General features: G+C 42.8%; 2 protein-coding genes across 6 annotated transcripts in view; one reads left to right on the forward strand and one right to left on the reverse strand.

Moving 5' to 3' along the window:
* Window positions 1–6,306, reverse strand: part of LOC110514479 (protein FAM135A) — a 54,277-nt gene extending 47,971 nt beyond the window's left edge. For 3 of the 5 annotated variants that reach the window (XM_036960927.1, XM_036960926.1, XM_036960925.1), the window contains exons 1-2: window positions 5,864–6,306; window positions 2,111–2,240 (exon numbers count right to left, since the gene is read on the reverse strand). In XM_036960927.1, coding sequence (XP_036816822.1) covers window positions 2,111–2,187 — 77 coding nt within the window. In that variant the 5' untranslated portion in view covers window positions 2,188–2,240; window positions 5,864–6,306. The remainder of the gene's footprint in view (window positions 1–2,110; window positions 2,241–5,863) is intronic. The other 2 variants (XM_036960928.1, XM_036960924.1) reach the window with 1 other exon arrangement.
* Window positions 6,307–10,752: 4,446 nt separating this feature from the next.
* Window positions 10,753–16,675, forward strand: part of col9a1b (collagen, type IX, alpha 1b) — a 45,773-nt gene continuing 39,850 nt past the window's right edge. The window contains exons 1-4 of the mRNA XM_036959918.1: window positions 10,753–10,784; window positions 14,081–14,148; window positions 14,894–14,977; window positions 15,077–15,209. Of these exons, the coding sequence (XP_036815813.1) occupies window positions 10,768–10,784; window positions 14,081–14,148; window positions 14,894–14,977; window positions 15,077–15,209 (302 nt within the window). The 5' untranslated portion in view covers window positions 10,753–10,767. The remainder of the gene's footprint in view (window positions 10,785–14,080; window positions 14,149–14,893; window positions 14,978–15,076; window positions 15,210–16,675) is intronic.

The following is a 16,675-nucleotide window of genomic DNA, read 5'->3' on the forward strand; positions in this document are numbered from 1 at the left end:
ACAATGGAAGAAAAATCCCTGCAATACAACGGTGGGTAGAGGCCACTGTGAAGCAGGAAGCAAAAAGAGAGCTTTCCATCCTCTCTGAAGCCGACGTCATGGGAACTCTGTTGGGGGAATATCTAGGCCGCAGCCGGCTTCCTGCTCTGCTCCACAGCTGAGTCCACTACAACCAGACACTCAGCCCGACTGCGTTCTGATGGCTACAGACACATTGTTCACTTAGTGTAGCCGAGTGTCACGCTACACTGGAATGTCAGCTTCCAGAGTAGTTTAGGCCTCAGGGACTGTGAAGAGTCAATGTTACAGTAGGACAATCTGCGTGATGAACATCAGTGTACAGTGTGGAGTTAAAGATCTGAAGGCATGTCAGTATCTCAGTGGTCTTGTCTTGCTAAAGCCAACCATTGCTGCAGGAAGCACATTTGGCCTTAAGGTTGTAAACATTACAAAGGCGTCAATGTGTACAAGAGGAGAGGCTAGATAGACTTTCTAATAGGTTCATTGTAGAATGATGTGTGGAGAAGAGCCCAAATCACCACTAAATTCATGTTTATCATTGCAGCTTAAAATGTCCAGCCATAAACCCCAAATAGTTTTGTGAAAGCTGGAAAGGCCAAGGCTCTCATTGTAAAGGTTTGACCCACAGCCACTGTTAACACAAATCAACACCTAGATATCACAGCACAGCTACACTGCCACTGTGAAGCGAAGGGAACTCTGCATTCCAACACTGAATGAAGCACCACAACAATGGCATGTCATGTGACCTGTCCTTGTCAAGACAATGGTCGTCAGGTCCTGTGTTAATATACACAAACCCTTGGACCTGGAAAAAAGACTGTTTTTCTACTTGGCTGAGGAAGACTGTTACTTTTGGTCTCTGCACTACATTTACACCAGTTAACATGGGGTTCCAAGGCCATTATCACACCATGCTCCACCATCAGGGTTGTGTTCATTAGGTATTAAATGGAAGGAAACAGATTGAAACAAGGAGGGACTACCTGAACTTGTCCAATAAGAAACACTCATTTTCATTTTGTTTACCGCTGTGTGTCTTATTGAACACAACCCAGACCATAATCAAGAGATCAGACATAATGGATATGTGTTTCACTACTCAGACCTGATGACTTGGGTGACAGGTTTCTGACACCATGTACAGGAACCATCGTGACAAATCTAGACTGGATTCCTCTCAAAAGGTAGCATGACGCACGGCATGCAGATGGTGGATGAAAATAAGAACTGGCAGTCAAACGAGTGCATCTACAAACGGGACTAATAGCCTATAGCGACAGTGGTAGCCTGGAAGCGTGCGGTAGGCTCGCTTAACATAGATATGACAGAGTCCCTCTGCTCAAAATGTCTACAAATAGTGTCCCTTTAAATAAAGTCAGTCAGGCCTCTTGAGGTGAGCCAGTGTTTACTTGCTAGTCAACTCAACGACCCCAGGCGGGGGCTTTCTACTCAGACTGCATTAGAAGGTGGAGGATGAGGACTTTTACACACACAAATCAATAGAAACGGCCATTTGAATAAATGACCAATAGCGTGTCTGAAGAGATGGACATCATTGTAACACAATTATGAGATGGAAGAATGTCACTATCAGTTTGTTCAGATGCAGAGAGAGCAGCCTACTTGGAGGACATGGGCTTGTTATTATCACTGACTAACGTGTCTCAATTCAACCTCTTTGCCTTGAAACGGATTTGAATAATCCTCCTGGTAACATCATTATCGTTCGGCTGAGGAAAAGTGTCCCACCACAACATACCTGGCATTGCCACCATATCTTAATCATATCCATTAGAACAGGGCGTGTGACATCTATATTGACATCAAAACGTCACAATCAAGCTTCCTTTCATTTACAAAATAGGGACTGGGGGCTAAGTGAGGATGAAAGTTTCAGTCTCTGTAGCTTCAAGCAATAACAACAGTATAACACTAAATGTAAACTTATTCAGAAACTTGAAAATCGAGGCCCGTGGAATTTCCCCAGAAAGCCTTGGTGTGCTTGATAAACAGGGCAGCCTAGAAGAAGCACCACAGAGGGCTGACAGTCAGTCTACAGAGCAGTGAAGAAGACACAGTCACTCACCCTCTTTGGAACAGGTCCACATTGTAGAACTTGTGGAGCTCAACAGAGAACTCCACCGTGGCTTGCACCTCACTCATGTTTGGCTTCAGAGGCAGACAGAAGGCTTACATCACCTGGGACATTATGACCCCTGTGGAAGGAGGAGAGCATCCATGTGAGTTACCTGAACTGATGTGAAGAGGAGTTATCATCACACTGGACACAAATACAGGAACAACCTTGAGGCCTTTCTCTCTTCACACTAGTAGAGAATTACAGTGGAGCATGTGTTCTCATCACACACACCCTGAGGCGGTCAGGCAGTCACCTACACACACACAGCGAAAGTACAAATCACGCAGGCACACACACACACACACCTAGTCAACAGCAAACAAACAGTCGCACTTGGCTCAGCTGTTTCTAATAACAAGCACCGAACACCCAATCCAAACAGACCCATGAGGGCTGCTGCCTGCTGGGTTCTCTGCTTCAGATGTAAATAACATGTCTTTCCTAATTGGCTGGCAGCTCAGCCAAACAGAGAGAGAAGGTGGGGGGAGACAGAGAGAGAGGGAGATGGATGGGGGAGAGCGAGAGTATGGGGGGGAAGGAACAGCTATGAATCACACGCTAAAATAGTCCTGAAATACTATATCAACTACTGGACAATACTAGAAATACACTAAGTACGTGTCTACAGGCCTCCTACAGGTCTCCAACAGGTCTTAAATTAATTCAACTTAGTCAAGCCAAGTCTTAGGGGCAGAGGAGAATTGAACCTAGTCTGAAACACACAGGTGGGACGAAGACCCAGAGGGCAGATTCGGCGCAATGGAGCTGAGAGAAATTGGCATAGCAAAATCACCCAGAAGCCCTATAAATGACTCATGTGAGGAATGAATAAATGACAGTCTTGTAGAGCTAATGGTGCCATGTTCCTGGCAATGAAAGCAGACGAGTTGGAGGGGGAAGACAATATGGCCGGCTGCAGATTTGAAGGAGATAGATGGCTTAGATGTGACTGAACTAAAGAGACCTGGGCTGGGTTGTTTAGAAAACACACAGGAAAGAGGCCAAGTAGGGCAGAGAGGGTACAGCTAGCAGGGTTGTTATGATATCTAATGCCAAGGAAGCCTTGAATACAGACTGTTTAGATCTCTCCCTAACACTCTCTTTCTCCCACCAAGTCTGTCATGTTCTGTCTCTCTGATCTCTGACTCTCTCTCTCCGCCTCGACCGCTCTCTCTGGCCCTCTGTCAGTTTCTCTCTTCCCTTCTCTCGTTTTCCTCTCTCTCTATCCCCCTGCCCCCACTCTTTCACTCAGAGATGAAGGAGGGAGACAAACAACAAGACTGGCATGGTTTTCTCAGGCAGATAACCAGAGAGACTCTTATGTATTCATAAACAACCAAAGCAAGCTACCATACATAACAAGCTCTCCATCTTACAGCAAGGAATGCTGTAAATTATTGAGTGAAAACGCAGGGAATTTACTTTAATCATATCAACACCGTATTCATAAAGCTTCTCCTCAGAGTAGGAGTGATGATCTGGGAACAGTTACGCATTTTAGATTATAATGAATGGACAGGGAGGACCTGATCCTAGATCAGCACTCCTCCTCTAGGCAATGCTTTACTTATTAATATAGGCACATAAATTATAGGATAGACAAGAATATCACTGTCTAACTAACAGTAGCATCATCCATAGACAGGCTGCAAGAAAATGAGAACACTGTGTTGCATGAGAACACTGTCTCTGGGTTTCCATAGTTTCCATAGCCATGTCATAAAGTGGATGTGCTGGGAGCAGGGCATGTTAAAACCTGTTGCACATTTCTCTTATAGGGGACAACACCAGTACCTGCATCTGCACGCTTCACAAAGCAAAGTGCATTCAAACGGAGATGGCATGGCTATCTGAAACAGGGCCAGAGATAGTGGTGCCAAGCCAACTTTAATTAGAACAAGTGTCATATTTCTCAACTGAGTGCAACGTTTCCGTTTGAGTGATCAAACGGGTTCCTTTAAGTTGGTAATAGTTTGAAAACGTTGTGGTGGTGAGCTGCTCCGAGTACAGTTACAAAGCCTAGATCCACTAAGTTATGTCTACCAGTAGGGTCTACCTGTCCAGCAGGATATTTGCTTTGCATAGCAGAGTGTGCATGCTGGTTTAGGCTACTGTTTGCATGGCCAGCTACCCATTTACTAACTGAACAAACAAATAGTCAAATGACTGAGATTTAGCAACACAATCACAATTCACAACTGAACTGACAGAATGATGCAAAACAATACAGTCTAGATCTAAGACAACATTACAGATTGTACTGATGAGGAAACAGGGGAATGTAGCCTACTTAAGATTAACCGGAGTCACCCTTATTGTTCTTCCCTCATAACTCAGCATGATGCAGACTAGAACACATTTAGGTTACAGTATAGTACAGTATACTTAGCTAGTATGCATGTGCTTTTCTAATGCACTGTGTAGTGTGGTGCCAACCCGTTTCCTTCCTGAGTGCAGCTATGTGTGCTGTCTGATTAATAATGCACCTTATAATAATCTATGGAATTCACACTCCACTCCCTGGTCTTTTGAAGCCAGTGCTACTCCTGGTCTTTTGAAGCCAGTGCTACTCCTGGTCTTTTGAAGCCAGTGCTACTCCTGGTCTTTTGAAGCCAGTGCTACTCCTGGAAGTTAAATGATTGTAGAGAAACAGTAAGCTCCATTCATGACAGTTTCAGTTTATTGATCTTTGCCAAGCAAAACAACTTTGCTACCTGTGTCTGTGAATGCTCTCGGAGTGTCTTTAACAATCATACATGTAGTCTACCTGCCTCTTTTTCCAACCTAGTCACACTCTTGACAGTGAGTCTATGAGGATACTTCAACATTGTGTAGGTAGCTTGCAAGCTAGCTAGTTACGCAACTGAACAGCAATAACATTTTGACAACTTACTGAGAAGAAATAGCCCAAGTCATGTCTGAGAAGAGATATAACAACATGGTATAGCTAGTTAGCTAACGTTAACTAGTTACCTTGACTGATGGAACGTATGACAGTTCAGGGGAGAGTAACATTTATATCCCAGGGTCTAGGAACATACTAATTATGGGTTCTGGTTCAGTAGTTAGTTAGCTATGTAACACATGCAGAAAACACTTCGTCTATATAGGTCCTGTTGATTGAGCAACTTACATAGGCCTACTATTTCCTCAAAAGTTTCACAGGATCATTCTCAGATGTTGAAATATTCTGTGACCATCCCCTACTGCAAACAAGGACAGAATGAATCACCACACATCATCTGTCTCGCAAGTGTAGTTAGTTACCTAGCCAGCTTCTACCATCAAAACGCCATAGCAAGATAACTAGTTAACTGGGAATTCTGTCAACTAACTAACTAGCTGGGGTTTCTTCAGAAGAAACAGACAAATAGTTGAGTCAACAACGCACAGTAGTTATATAGATAATGTGTTGGCTACAGTAGTTAACGTTAGTTAAATTAGCTGTCAGTCTCACCACATAACGTTAGCTAGCTACTGTTAGCTAACGTTACATTGCTAGTTTTGCAGTAACTAGCTAGCCGTCCTTACTTAGCTAGCCAGCACGATAGCTAGCTACGAGTTTAAAGTTAACTAGCTAATCTTTCAAGTACTAAAGCAGCAGCCAATGGCTTTATTTTCACACATCGGATCTGACGTTGCCGTTATCTAGTAGCTAGCTAGCTAGCTCGTTGGCGCGTTGATCTACTCAGTACTCACCAGATTCGGTGTCGACAGATCACTTCTCCTGATAGTTAAAATACGAAATACTATAACAAAACAGCATTAAGCCGACTTCAAAACCAAACGGGACAACGACATGGGTAGTCAATCCAGTCCCTTGATCTTGCACACAGCCTCCGCAGCCTGACAAGGCTAGCGACGATCCGCTGGAAAAAAGGAAAACAGTGGAAGCGACCACGCACGTTGTCGAACATAAAAACTGCGCAGTTGCTGCGCAGATCCTGTCAAGTGGTCCTCTGACGTCCTTGCCGGTGACTCTTTTGGTGCTTTCAAGACAACTGAGAACTCAAATAAGCGAGGTCAAATCATGAACTTGCCCTTCACACCTCTAGCCATAGCCAAACCGATTGGTTGCTAGGGCTCATGGTTGCCAGGGGCCTTATCACACAGTGGGGTCAGCCAATCACATCTTTGGTTCCAGATCCCCAGATCCTGCCTCTCTCTCAGTCTCCTTCAAGCAGACACAGAGAGACCAGCAAGCTCAACTCTGACCTGCACAACAACAGCTGGACTCCCTCATATCTCTTTGGACATGTGGGATGGTGTGCTTGCACAAAGTGAGTGTGTAACATGTATATAATTATTGCTTGTTGTTCTTTATAGTTTTTACTATTGCCTATTGCATTCTGCCTCTGTGTATATCGTTGGTAGCATATCCATTTATACAGTCCTTTATTACAATTATCATTGCTCTCGTGCTATCATATAGTATGTACAATGTATTCATTATCCCTGTTTTCTGTCCAGTACAGAACTACTACCATTCCACTACCTTTTCATGTACATTTCATCCGTGTGTGTGTGTGTGTGTGTCTGTGTGTGTGTGTGTGTGTGTGTGTGTGTGTGTGTGTGTGTGTGTGTGTTAATAAAGTATCCTTGTGTGTAACTCTGAGGTTGCCTTATTCCCCTCTTACCTGGGGAGGTGCTAGCAGGTTAAAGATTAGCCCAAATGGAGAGTCGCTCTCTTTCAGGTACCATAGAGAATGATAGAGGACTCTAGTGCCCAAAAGCTTGTTTTAGCATGGGCAGGGTCAGTGAGGACTTTCAACATTTAAGTTGTTTACTGGGTGGGACATCCTATGTGTCGAGGAGGGATCACACAATGCCATCCAGGTCAGCAGGAGGGATCATCCAATGAATTATACCTGTGAGCAAATATGCCATACCTGCAGGTGGAGTAAGTCCCCAACCTTGCCTTTATAGCTGTTCAAACACACTCCAGGTGGTAGCATGCACACTTTCAGTTTGTTTTTCAACTCATAGAAAATGGACTACTTCAAAATGGAGATGGCCTCAATGGCTCGCTCACAGACTCCATAATGGGACAGATACAAAGAAGAGTCCTCTATCATTCTCTATGAGTGGTAATTGTTACGACTGATGTGACAGATCCAGATTCTTCAGTGATTGAGTTTAGATGGGTTGCTTGGTCCATATCCCACCTGGATATGGTTGGAGATGAGGCATGCCAGGGTAAATGTGAAATCATCTTTTATAACTACTATCTATTATAGTGGTTGAGGGGGAACTGGCAGAACAGGGCTTGAACCAGTGACCCTGTAGGGCGGAGACCACCTGTGCCATAAAAGCCCTGGCCTCTTTGCAGACGTGCAGTAGTCTTTATACTACTCTGTTAACTTTCTGTTGACATGTGATCTCTGGCACCTATTGGATACTGTGAAAAGGGAATAATGCAACTCCCAAAGATATCTGTAATGGTATAGTGTAAACCAGGGGTAGGTAACCCTGGTCCTGGAGGGCCGCAGAAACTTCATGTTTTTGATTTAACCGACCTGGAAGACCAAGTGTGTTGAATTTAGGCAATCACTGAATTGATACATTTTTAACTAAGTTGCTCAGTGTGCTGCCTCTTTGGGATAGAATCCTGCAGTACCTGTGGCACACCAGGTACAGGGTTGTCTACCCCTGATGTGGGCTATGTATTACATATTAATGCAGGTGGCAGGCTATAAGGCTACAAAATAAATATCATATTGGGAGCCAATAGTCTATTTACTTCCTGCTTTAATTTGATCTCTGACTTGTATGAACACGGTAATGCATTTGATAAAGACATGGAGTATGTCCCAGATGGCACCCTATTGTGCATTTATTTTGACCAGAGCCCAATGGGATAACCTATGGATATCCTATGGGATGCTCTATGGGATACCCTTTGGATACCCTATGGGATGCTCTATGGGATAACCTATGGATACTCTATGGATACCCTATGGATCCTCTATGGATACCATATGGATACTCTATTGACACCCTATGGATACCCTATGGATACCCAATGGGATACCCTATGGGCCACCCTATGGGAGACCCTATGGATACCCTATGGGCCACCCTATGGGCCACACTATGGGATACTTTATGGATGCTCTATGGAAACCCTATGGAATACCCTATGGGATACCCTATAGATACCCTATGGATACTCTATGGAAATCCTATTGGATACCCTATGGATACCCTATGGAAACCCTATGGATACCCTATGGGCCACCCTATGGATACCCTATGGATAACCTATGGGCCACACTATGGGATACCCTATGGATACCCTATGGATACCCTATGGAATACCCTATGGAAACCCTATTGGATACCCTATGGAAACCCCATGGGATACCCTATGGGATGCTCTATGGGATAACCTATGGATACCCTATGCGATACCCTATGGATACCCTATGGATACTCTATTGATACCCTATGGATACCCAATTGGATACCCTATGGGCCCCCCTATGGGATACCCTATGGATACCCTATTGGCCACCCTATGGATACCCTATGGATGCCCTATAGGATACCCTATGGATAACCTATGGGCCACCCTATGGATAACCTATGGGCCATCCTATGGGATACCCTATGGGCCACCCTATGGATACCCTATGGATACCCTATGGGCCACCCTATGGGCCACCCTATGGGCCACACTATGGGATACCCTATGGATGCTCTATGGAAACCCTATGAAATACCCTATGGATACCCTATAAATACCCTATGGATACCCTATGGATACTCTATGGAAACCCTATTGGATACCCTATGGAAACCCTATGGGATACCATATGGGGTGCTCTATGGGATAACCTATGGATACCTATGGATACCTTATGGGATACCCTATGGATACCCTATGGGCCACACTATGGGATACCCTATGGATACCCTATGCGATACTCTATGGATACCCTATGGGATACCCTATGGATACCCAATGGGATACCCTATGGGCCCCCCTATGGGATACCCTATGGATACCCTATAGGATACCCTATGGATACCCTATTGGCCACCCTATGGATAACTTATGGGCCATCCTATGGGATACCCTATGGGCCAACCTATGGATACCCTATGGATACCCTATGGGCCACCCTGTGGGCCACCCTATGGGCCACACTATGGGATACCCTATGGATACTCTATCGATACCCTATGGAAACCTTATGGGATACCCTATGGAAACCCTATGGGATACCCTATGGAACCTATGGAATACCCTATGGATACCCTATGGATACCCTATGGAAACCCTATGGAAACCCTATGGATACCCTATGGGATACCCTATGGGCCACCCTATGGGCCAAAAGTAGTGCACTATAAAGAGAATAGGGTGCCATATGGGACACAACCATGGGCTATAGAAACATATAACATTGTTAACCCTTATTAGCTCTTCCTGACCTTCAAAACTGAGTGCTAGTTGAAGAGTCTTTCTTCACATTACCTTCACCAAACAACGGTTTTGTTGGTGTCCTAAGTGTGAATCTATGGTGTGAACTGTGTGGAAATGTTTCAGTCAGGCTTGTATGGGAACAGATCACAGAGAATGAAGAGGACAGAAATATTGGGAACACTGACTGTTCAAATAGGTCACCAGATAGGGGTGAGGGTGGTGTGGGTGGGGCTTGTCCGTCATACCATAACACCAAACGTGGATTCGGTTGATCCATTTTTCTCCTTCAATACATGCTCAGTATTAGTTGCATTTTTTGGGGGCCTACTACATGACATCTACCATCTGACCGACGATTAGTCATCATGATAATCAATGGTTTTAATCAATCTCATGTGACAGGGAGATGGTAATGAAATAACTAAACATGAAGACACACAGGTTCTTTCTTATCAGGGATGGAGCACGGGACACTTGCGTTATAATCCCTCTGAGATAAACATGTACATCATATTTGGCATGGCCCCTCAGGAACTTCTATAGATGCACCGTTGACAGCATCTTGTCTGCATCCCCACCTGGTATGGCAACTGCACTTCCATGAACTGCAAGGCTCTATAGAGGGTGGTGTGGACTGTCCAATACATCACTGGGGGTGAGCTTGCTGCCCTCCAGGACATTTACACACAGTCAACGCTGTTGTTCTATTTACACTCTATTTATTCACCTGTGTGACCAAGACACTATCCACTTTATAATGATAAAAACAGTCATACTTGACATAGTACATTCATCATTTTGACTGTATATCTGATCGTGTACATAACTGTTTGATTACTATGCATAATACCTTCTTACTACTTCTTGACTTTTGATTATTATGGAGATTGATATTGTACTGCACTGTGGAAGGAGCACCTTTATACCCGCTGTAAACTGTGTATATGACGAATACAATTTGATTTGAAATGGGATACTAACCCTAGTACAGTGTTTAACCACCGGACCCACTCCCCACCCCCGGAGAACAGTTTCAGTCACGCCTCAAAGAAAACCTCCTCAGTTTGCTAGTCCTACCAGAGGTGTTATTTTGTAGGTTCTTCTTGTTCCTCACACAGCTGGGACTCCTGGACAGACTTGACCATCCACAGAGAACCTGCTAAAGGCCTACTGAATGGGTGGATTAAAAAGGTATACATTCATTTATTGATTGATGTATGGAGGTATTGCTTTGCATTATCATGCTGCTATTATACAGTCATTCATGTATTAAAGTTCACAGACCAAGCTATACATTTTGAACTGAACTGCAAATCTGTAGATCTTGGGTCTCCGACCTTGTTCCTGGAGAGCTCCCCTACTGTAGGCTTTTGCACCATCTCCTGTTGTAACTAACCTGATTCATTTTATCAACCAGCTAATGATTCAAATCAGGTGCACTAGATTAGGGTTGGAAGTTAAAATGTGCAGGACGGTAGCTCTCCAGGAAGAGGGTTGCAGAGCCCTGCTGTTGATGATATAGGATTCTATATATAGGATTCTGTTTTTGGTACAAAGAGGGCTTATTCATCTGCTAACATCTGTATTCCTAACATCTGTGTTCCTAACCTAACATCTGTGTTCCTAACATCTGTGTTCCTAACATCTGTGTTCCTAACATCTGTGTTCCTAACATCTGTTTTCCTAACCTAACATCTGTGTTCCTAACCTAACATCTGTGTTCCTAACCTAACATCTGTGTTCCTAACTTAACATCCGTGTTCCTAATCTAACATTTGTGTTCCTAACATCTGTGTTCCTAACATCTGTGTTCCTAACCTAACATCTGTTTTCCTAACATCTGTGTTCCTAACCTAACATCTGTGTTCCTAACATCTGTATTCCTAACATCTGTGTTCCTAACCTAACATCTGTGTTCCTAACTTAACATCTGTGTTCCTAATATATGTGTTCCTAATATCTGTGTTCCTAGCATCTGTGTTCCTAACATCAGTGTTCCTAACAGCTGTGTTCCTAAAATCAGTGTTCCTAACATTTGTGTTCCAACATCTGTGTTCCTAATATCAGCGTTCCTAACATCTGTGTTCCTAACATCTGTGTTCCTAACATCTGTGTTCCAACATCTGTGTTCCTAATATCAGCGTTCCTAACATCTGTGTTCCTAACATCTGCGTTCCAACATCTGTGTTCCTAATATCAGCGTTCCTAACATCTGTGTTCCTAACATCTGTGTTCCTAACATCTGTGTTCCAACATCTGTGTTCCTAATATCAGCGTTCCTAACATCAGTGTTCCTAACAGCTGTGTTCCTAAAATCAGTGTTCCTAACATTTGTGTTCCAACATCTGTGTTCCTAATATCAGCGTTCCTAACATCTGTGTTCCTAACATCTGCGTTCCAACATCTGTGTTCCTAACATCTGGGTTCCTAACATCAGCATTCCTAACATCAGCGTTCCTAACATCTGTGTTCCTAATATCTGCGTTCCCAACATCTGTGTTCCTAACATCTGGGTTCCTAACATCAGCGTTCCTAACATCAGCGTTCCTAACATCTGTGTTCCTAACATCTGGGTTCCTAACATCAGCGTTCCTAACATCAGCGTTCCTAACATCTGTGTTCCTAATATCTGCGTTCCTAACATCTGTATTCCTAACATCTGCGTTCCTAACACCTGTGTCCCTAACATCTGCGTTCCTAACATCTGGGTTCCTAAAATCTGGGTTCCTAACATTTGTGTCCCTAACATCTGCGTTCCTAACATATTTATTCCTAACTTCTGCGTTCCTAACATCTGTATTCCTAACATCTGGGTTCCTAATATCTGCATTCCTAACATCTGGGTTCCTAAAATCTGGGTTCCTAACATCTGTGTTCCTAACATCTGGGTTCCTAACATCTGTATTCCTAACATCTGTGTTCCTAACATCTTTATTCCTAATATCTGTGTTCCTAACATCTGTGTTCCTAACATCTGTATTCCTAACATCTGTGTTCCTAACATCTTTATTCCTAATATCTGTGTTCCTAACATCTGTATTCCTAATATCTGTGTTCCTAACATCTGTATTCCTAATATCTGTGTTCCTAACATCTTTATTCCTAATATCTGTGTTCCTAACATCTGTATTCCTAACATCTGTGTTCCTAACATCTTTATTCCTAACATCTTTATTCCTAACATCTGTGTTCCTAACATCTTTATTCCTAACATCTGTGTTCCTAACATCTTTATTCCTAACATCTGTGTTCCTAACATCTGTATTCCTAACATCTGTATTCCTAACATCTGTGTTCCTAACATCTTTATTCCTAATATCTGTGTTCCTAACATCTGTATTCCTAATATCTGTGTTCCTAACATCTGTATTCCTAATATCTGTGTTCCTAACATCTTTATTCCTAATATCTGTGTTCCTAACATCTGTATTCCTAACATCTGTGTTCCTAACATCTTTATTCCTAACATCTTTATTCCTAACATCTGTGTTCCTAACATCTTTATTCCTAACATCTGTGTTCCTAACATCTTTATTCCTAACATCTGTGTTCCTAACATCTGTATTCCTAACATCTGTGTTCTTAACATCTTTATTCCTAACATCTGTGTTCCTAACATCTTTATTCCTAATATCTGTGTTCCTAACATCTGTGTTCCTAACATCTGTGTTCCTAACATCTTTATTCCTAATATCTGTGTTCCTAACATCTGTGTTCCTAACATCTGCGTTCCTAACATCTGCGTTCCTAACATCTGTGTTCCTAACATCTGCGTTCCTAACATATGTGTTCCTAACATCTGCGTTCCTAACATCTGCGTTCCTAACATCTGTGTTCCTAACATCTGCGTTCCTAACATCTGCGTTCCTAACATCTGAGTTCCTAACATCAGCGTTCCTAATATATATGTTCCTAAAATCTGCGTTCCTAACATCTGGGTTCCTAAAATCTGGGTTCCTAACATCTGTGTTCCTAAAATCTGCGTTCCTAACATCTGGGTTCCTAAAATCTGGGTTCCTAACATCTGCGTTCCTAACATCTGCGTTCCTAACATCTGCGTTCCTAACATCTGCGTTCCTAACATCTGCGTTCCTAACATCTGAGTTCCTAACATCAGCGTTCCTAATATATATGTTCCTAAAATCTGCGTTCCTAACATCTGGGTTCCTAAAATCTGGGTTCCTAACATCTGTGTTCCTAAAATCTGCGTTCCTAACATCTGGGTTCCTAATATCTGTGTTCCTAACATCTGTATTCCTAACATCTGTGTTCCTAACATCTGGGTTCCTAAAATCTGTGTTTCTAAAATCTGGGTTCCTAACATCTGTATTCCTAACATCTGCGTTCCTAACATCTGGGTTCCTAACATCTGCGTTCCTAACATCTGGGTTCCTAAAATCTGGGTTCCTAACATCTGGGTTCCTAACATTTGTGTCCCTAACATCTGCGTTCCTAACATCTGTGATGACATGACATTTGTATTTTAGGGAGGTCCTCCTCTACTTGTTATGCCATGTGATCCCACAATGCCTCAGCACAGGCCTTCACTCGCAGAGTAAGTATTGTTTAATACTCTGTAGAAGACATACAAACAGTAGGGTAGTACATGTAATTATCTTCTTAAACTCTGGAAAAAGCTTAATGTATAAGCGATGTGAATTCCCAATTTATGATGATGTGAACAGTTCTCATAGAAATGTATGGCTTACACTGCTGCCTTAGGAGATGTTACTAAAGATGTGAGGTCAGGAATGAGGGATGCTGAGGATGACGATAATGATGATGATCATGATGGTAATCTAATTTCAACATTTCATGATGGTAAGAAACTGATTGATACAATGGTGCAGCTAGGTATGACTGCATCAGTGAGCCAAGATGTCAAGTCTCGAGCCAGGGTGTTAGGCTTAAGAGGAAACAACCGACACTCAGAGATAATATTTATTCAGTGCTCACAGCAGGGCTACGTACAGCAGTGCAGCAGCTTTTCAAACACTGGGTGATTGGATGTCTGTCTGTCCACGTACTGTAATCACTGCAGTGGCAGCTTCTTTCGGTGTGAAGGTCAGGCTACAAGGCAATCAGCACTGGTGCAGGCTAGGAAGAAGGTGGCACTTGGATGTGCACACACACACACGCACGCACGCACACACACACACACACACACACACACACACACACACACACACACACACACACACACACACACACACACACACACACACACACACACACACACACACACACACACACATCCTACTTCAGCCAAGACAAGTCAGTCTGTCTCTTCCTCTTTGCAGGGGTGTATTTTTCCTCTGGAGCTGACATTCAAACTGAGCAGGGCCTGTGTCCTCCGATTAAGGTCGGAGAGGATGGTTTCCCAGGTGAGAGTTCAAATTACTGGGAACAAAACAACCATTCAAAAACGAATTAAAAATATCCACGTCAACAAGTATCCCTGATGTACTGTAACCTACCAACAGGTTTTTATATCATGTCCCAGTTTCACATTGCTGAGCTGGCCAGAAGAGGAACTGTTCAAAAGGGGCCTGGATCAACCTCTCAGCATGTTGCCTACAAAATAGGGCCAGCATTCAACTTCAGAATTAACACAAGGTAAATAGCACTGATCCAGTGGGAGGCTAGCGCTGTAGATGTAATGGATTATAATTTTAGGATGATTATTCTTTATTTATTCAGGGAAAACCCATTGAGACCATGGTCTGAATCCCAAGGGTGCCCTGATCACAGCAATACAACAACCAATACAATGTCAAACAAAACAACAATCAATCCCGAGTGGCCCCAGAACATCTAATTGTAAACAAGCTTTGTAAACAAACAGGGAGTAATGAATTGATCTACGGGACTTCAATGAGAACCAGCCAACCTTTTGATACAGGATGCAGTTGTGAGTATTAAAACTGTCACCTGTGATAAAGTGAAGGGCTCTATGGTAGACAGCATCCTAAGGGTTAAAAGTAGTTAGTGGCTGTTTGTTGTATTCTGGGTATTGTGTCACCATAGTTAAGAACTGTCAGGAAAGTTGACTGTACAATCTCTTTCCTGCTGTTTAGGGAGAGGGAAGATCTATTTTTTTTTAAATAAGCCCACTTTATATCTTAGCTTTTTAACAAGTTTATTTTAATTTAACTAGGCAAGTCAGTTAAGAACAAATTCTCATTTTAAATGACAGCCTAGGTACAGTGGGTTAACTGCCTTGTTCAGGGGCAGAACAACAGATTTTTACCTTGTCAGATCGGGGATTCAAACTTGCAACCTTTCAGTTACTAGTCCAATGCTCTAACCACTAGGCTACCTGCCACAGTATGTTTTTTAAACGATAAATCCTTGTCAATCCAAAAGCCCAGATATTCATAGGCAGGAACCTGATCAATGGGAGAACCATTCAATTAATAAATATGTAGTCCATTGGAGAAAAAAAGTGTGAGAATTAGAGAAAAACATATATTTAGTGTTGCCCACATTAAGTCCACCTTTAAAAAAACCAGGGCATTCTGTAAGGCAACAAAGTCAGATTGCAGCTCTAACAACACCTGGTCAACAGTTGGGGCAATGGCATACATAACAGGATCATCTGCATACAGATGAATATTACAAGTTGGAACAAATAGACCAATATTATATATAGAAATAGTGAAGAGAACAGATCTCAGTACCGACCCCTGTGGTACACCTTTCCTAATATCCAGGAACCTAGACTTTGACACTATCACAAATCACACACTGTACCCTGTCTGTCAGATCATTCTCAAACCACTTGCAAGAAGCCTGATTCAGGCCTATGTCAGTCAACCTTTGAATGAGAGTGTGATGGTCAACAGTGTCAAAGTCCTTGGAAAGCTCTATAAATAAGGCAGCACAATGATTTTTATGATCCAAGCAACTTAACGCTTTATCTAAAAGGAGCGTAGCGGCTGAAACGGTGCTACTGTATGACCAGCTCTGAAACTCAATTCACATTAAGAGTAGAACGAGAAGTTCTTATCTGACAGTTGGTCAGGGATTCTAAAAGTTTGGAAAAGCAAGATCATTTGGAGATTGGACGGTAGTTATCTAAG

This window comes from Oncorhynchus mykiss, chromosome 23 (genome assembly GCF_013265735.2).
Source record: "Oncorhynchus mykiss isolate Arlee chromosome 23, USDA_OmykA_1.1, whole genome shotgun sequence".
Taxonomy (NCBI): Eukaryota; Metazoa; Chordata; class Actinopteri; order Salmoniformes; family Salmonidae; genus Oncorhynchus; species Oncorhynchus mykiss.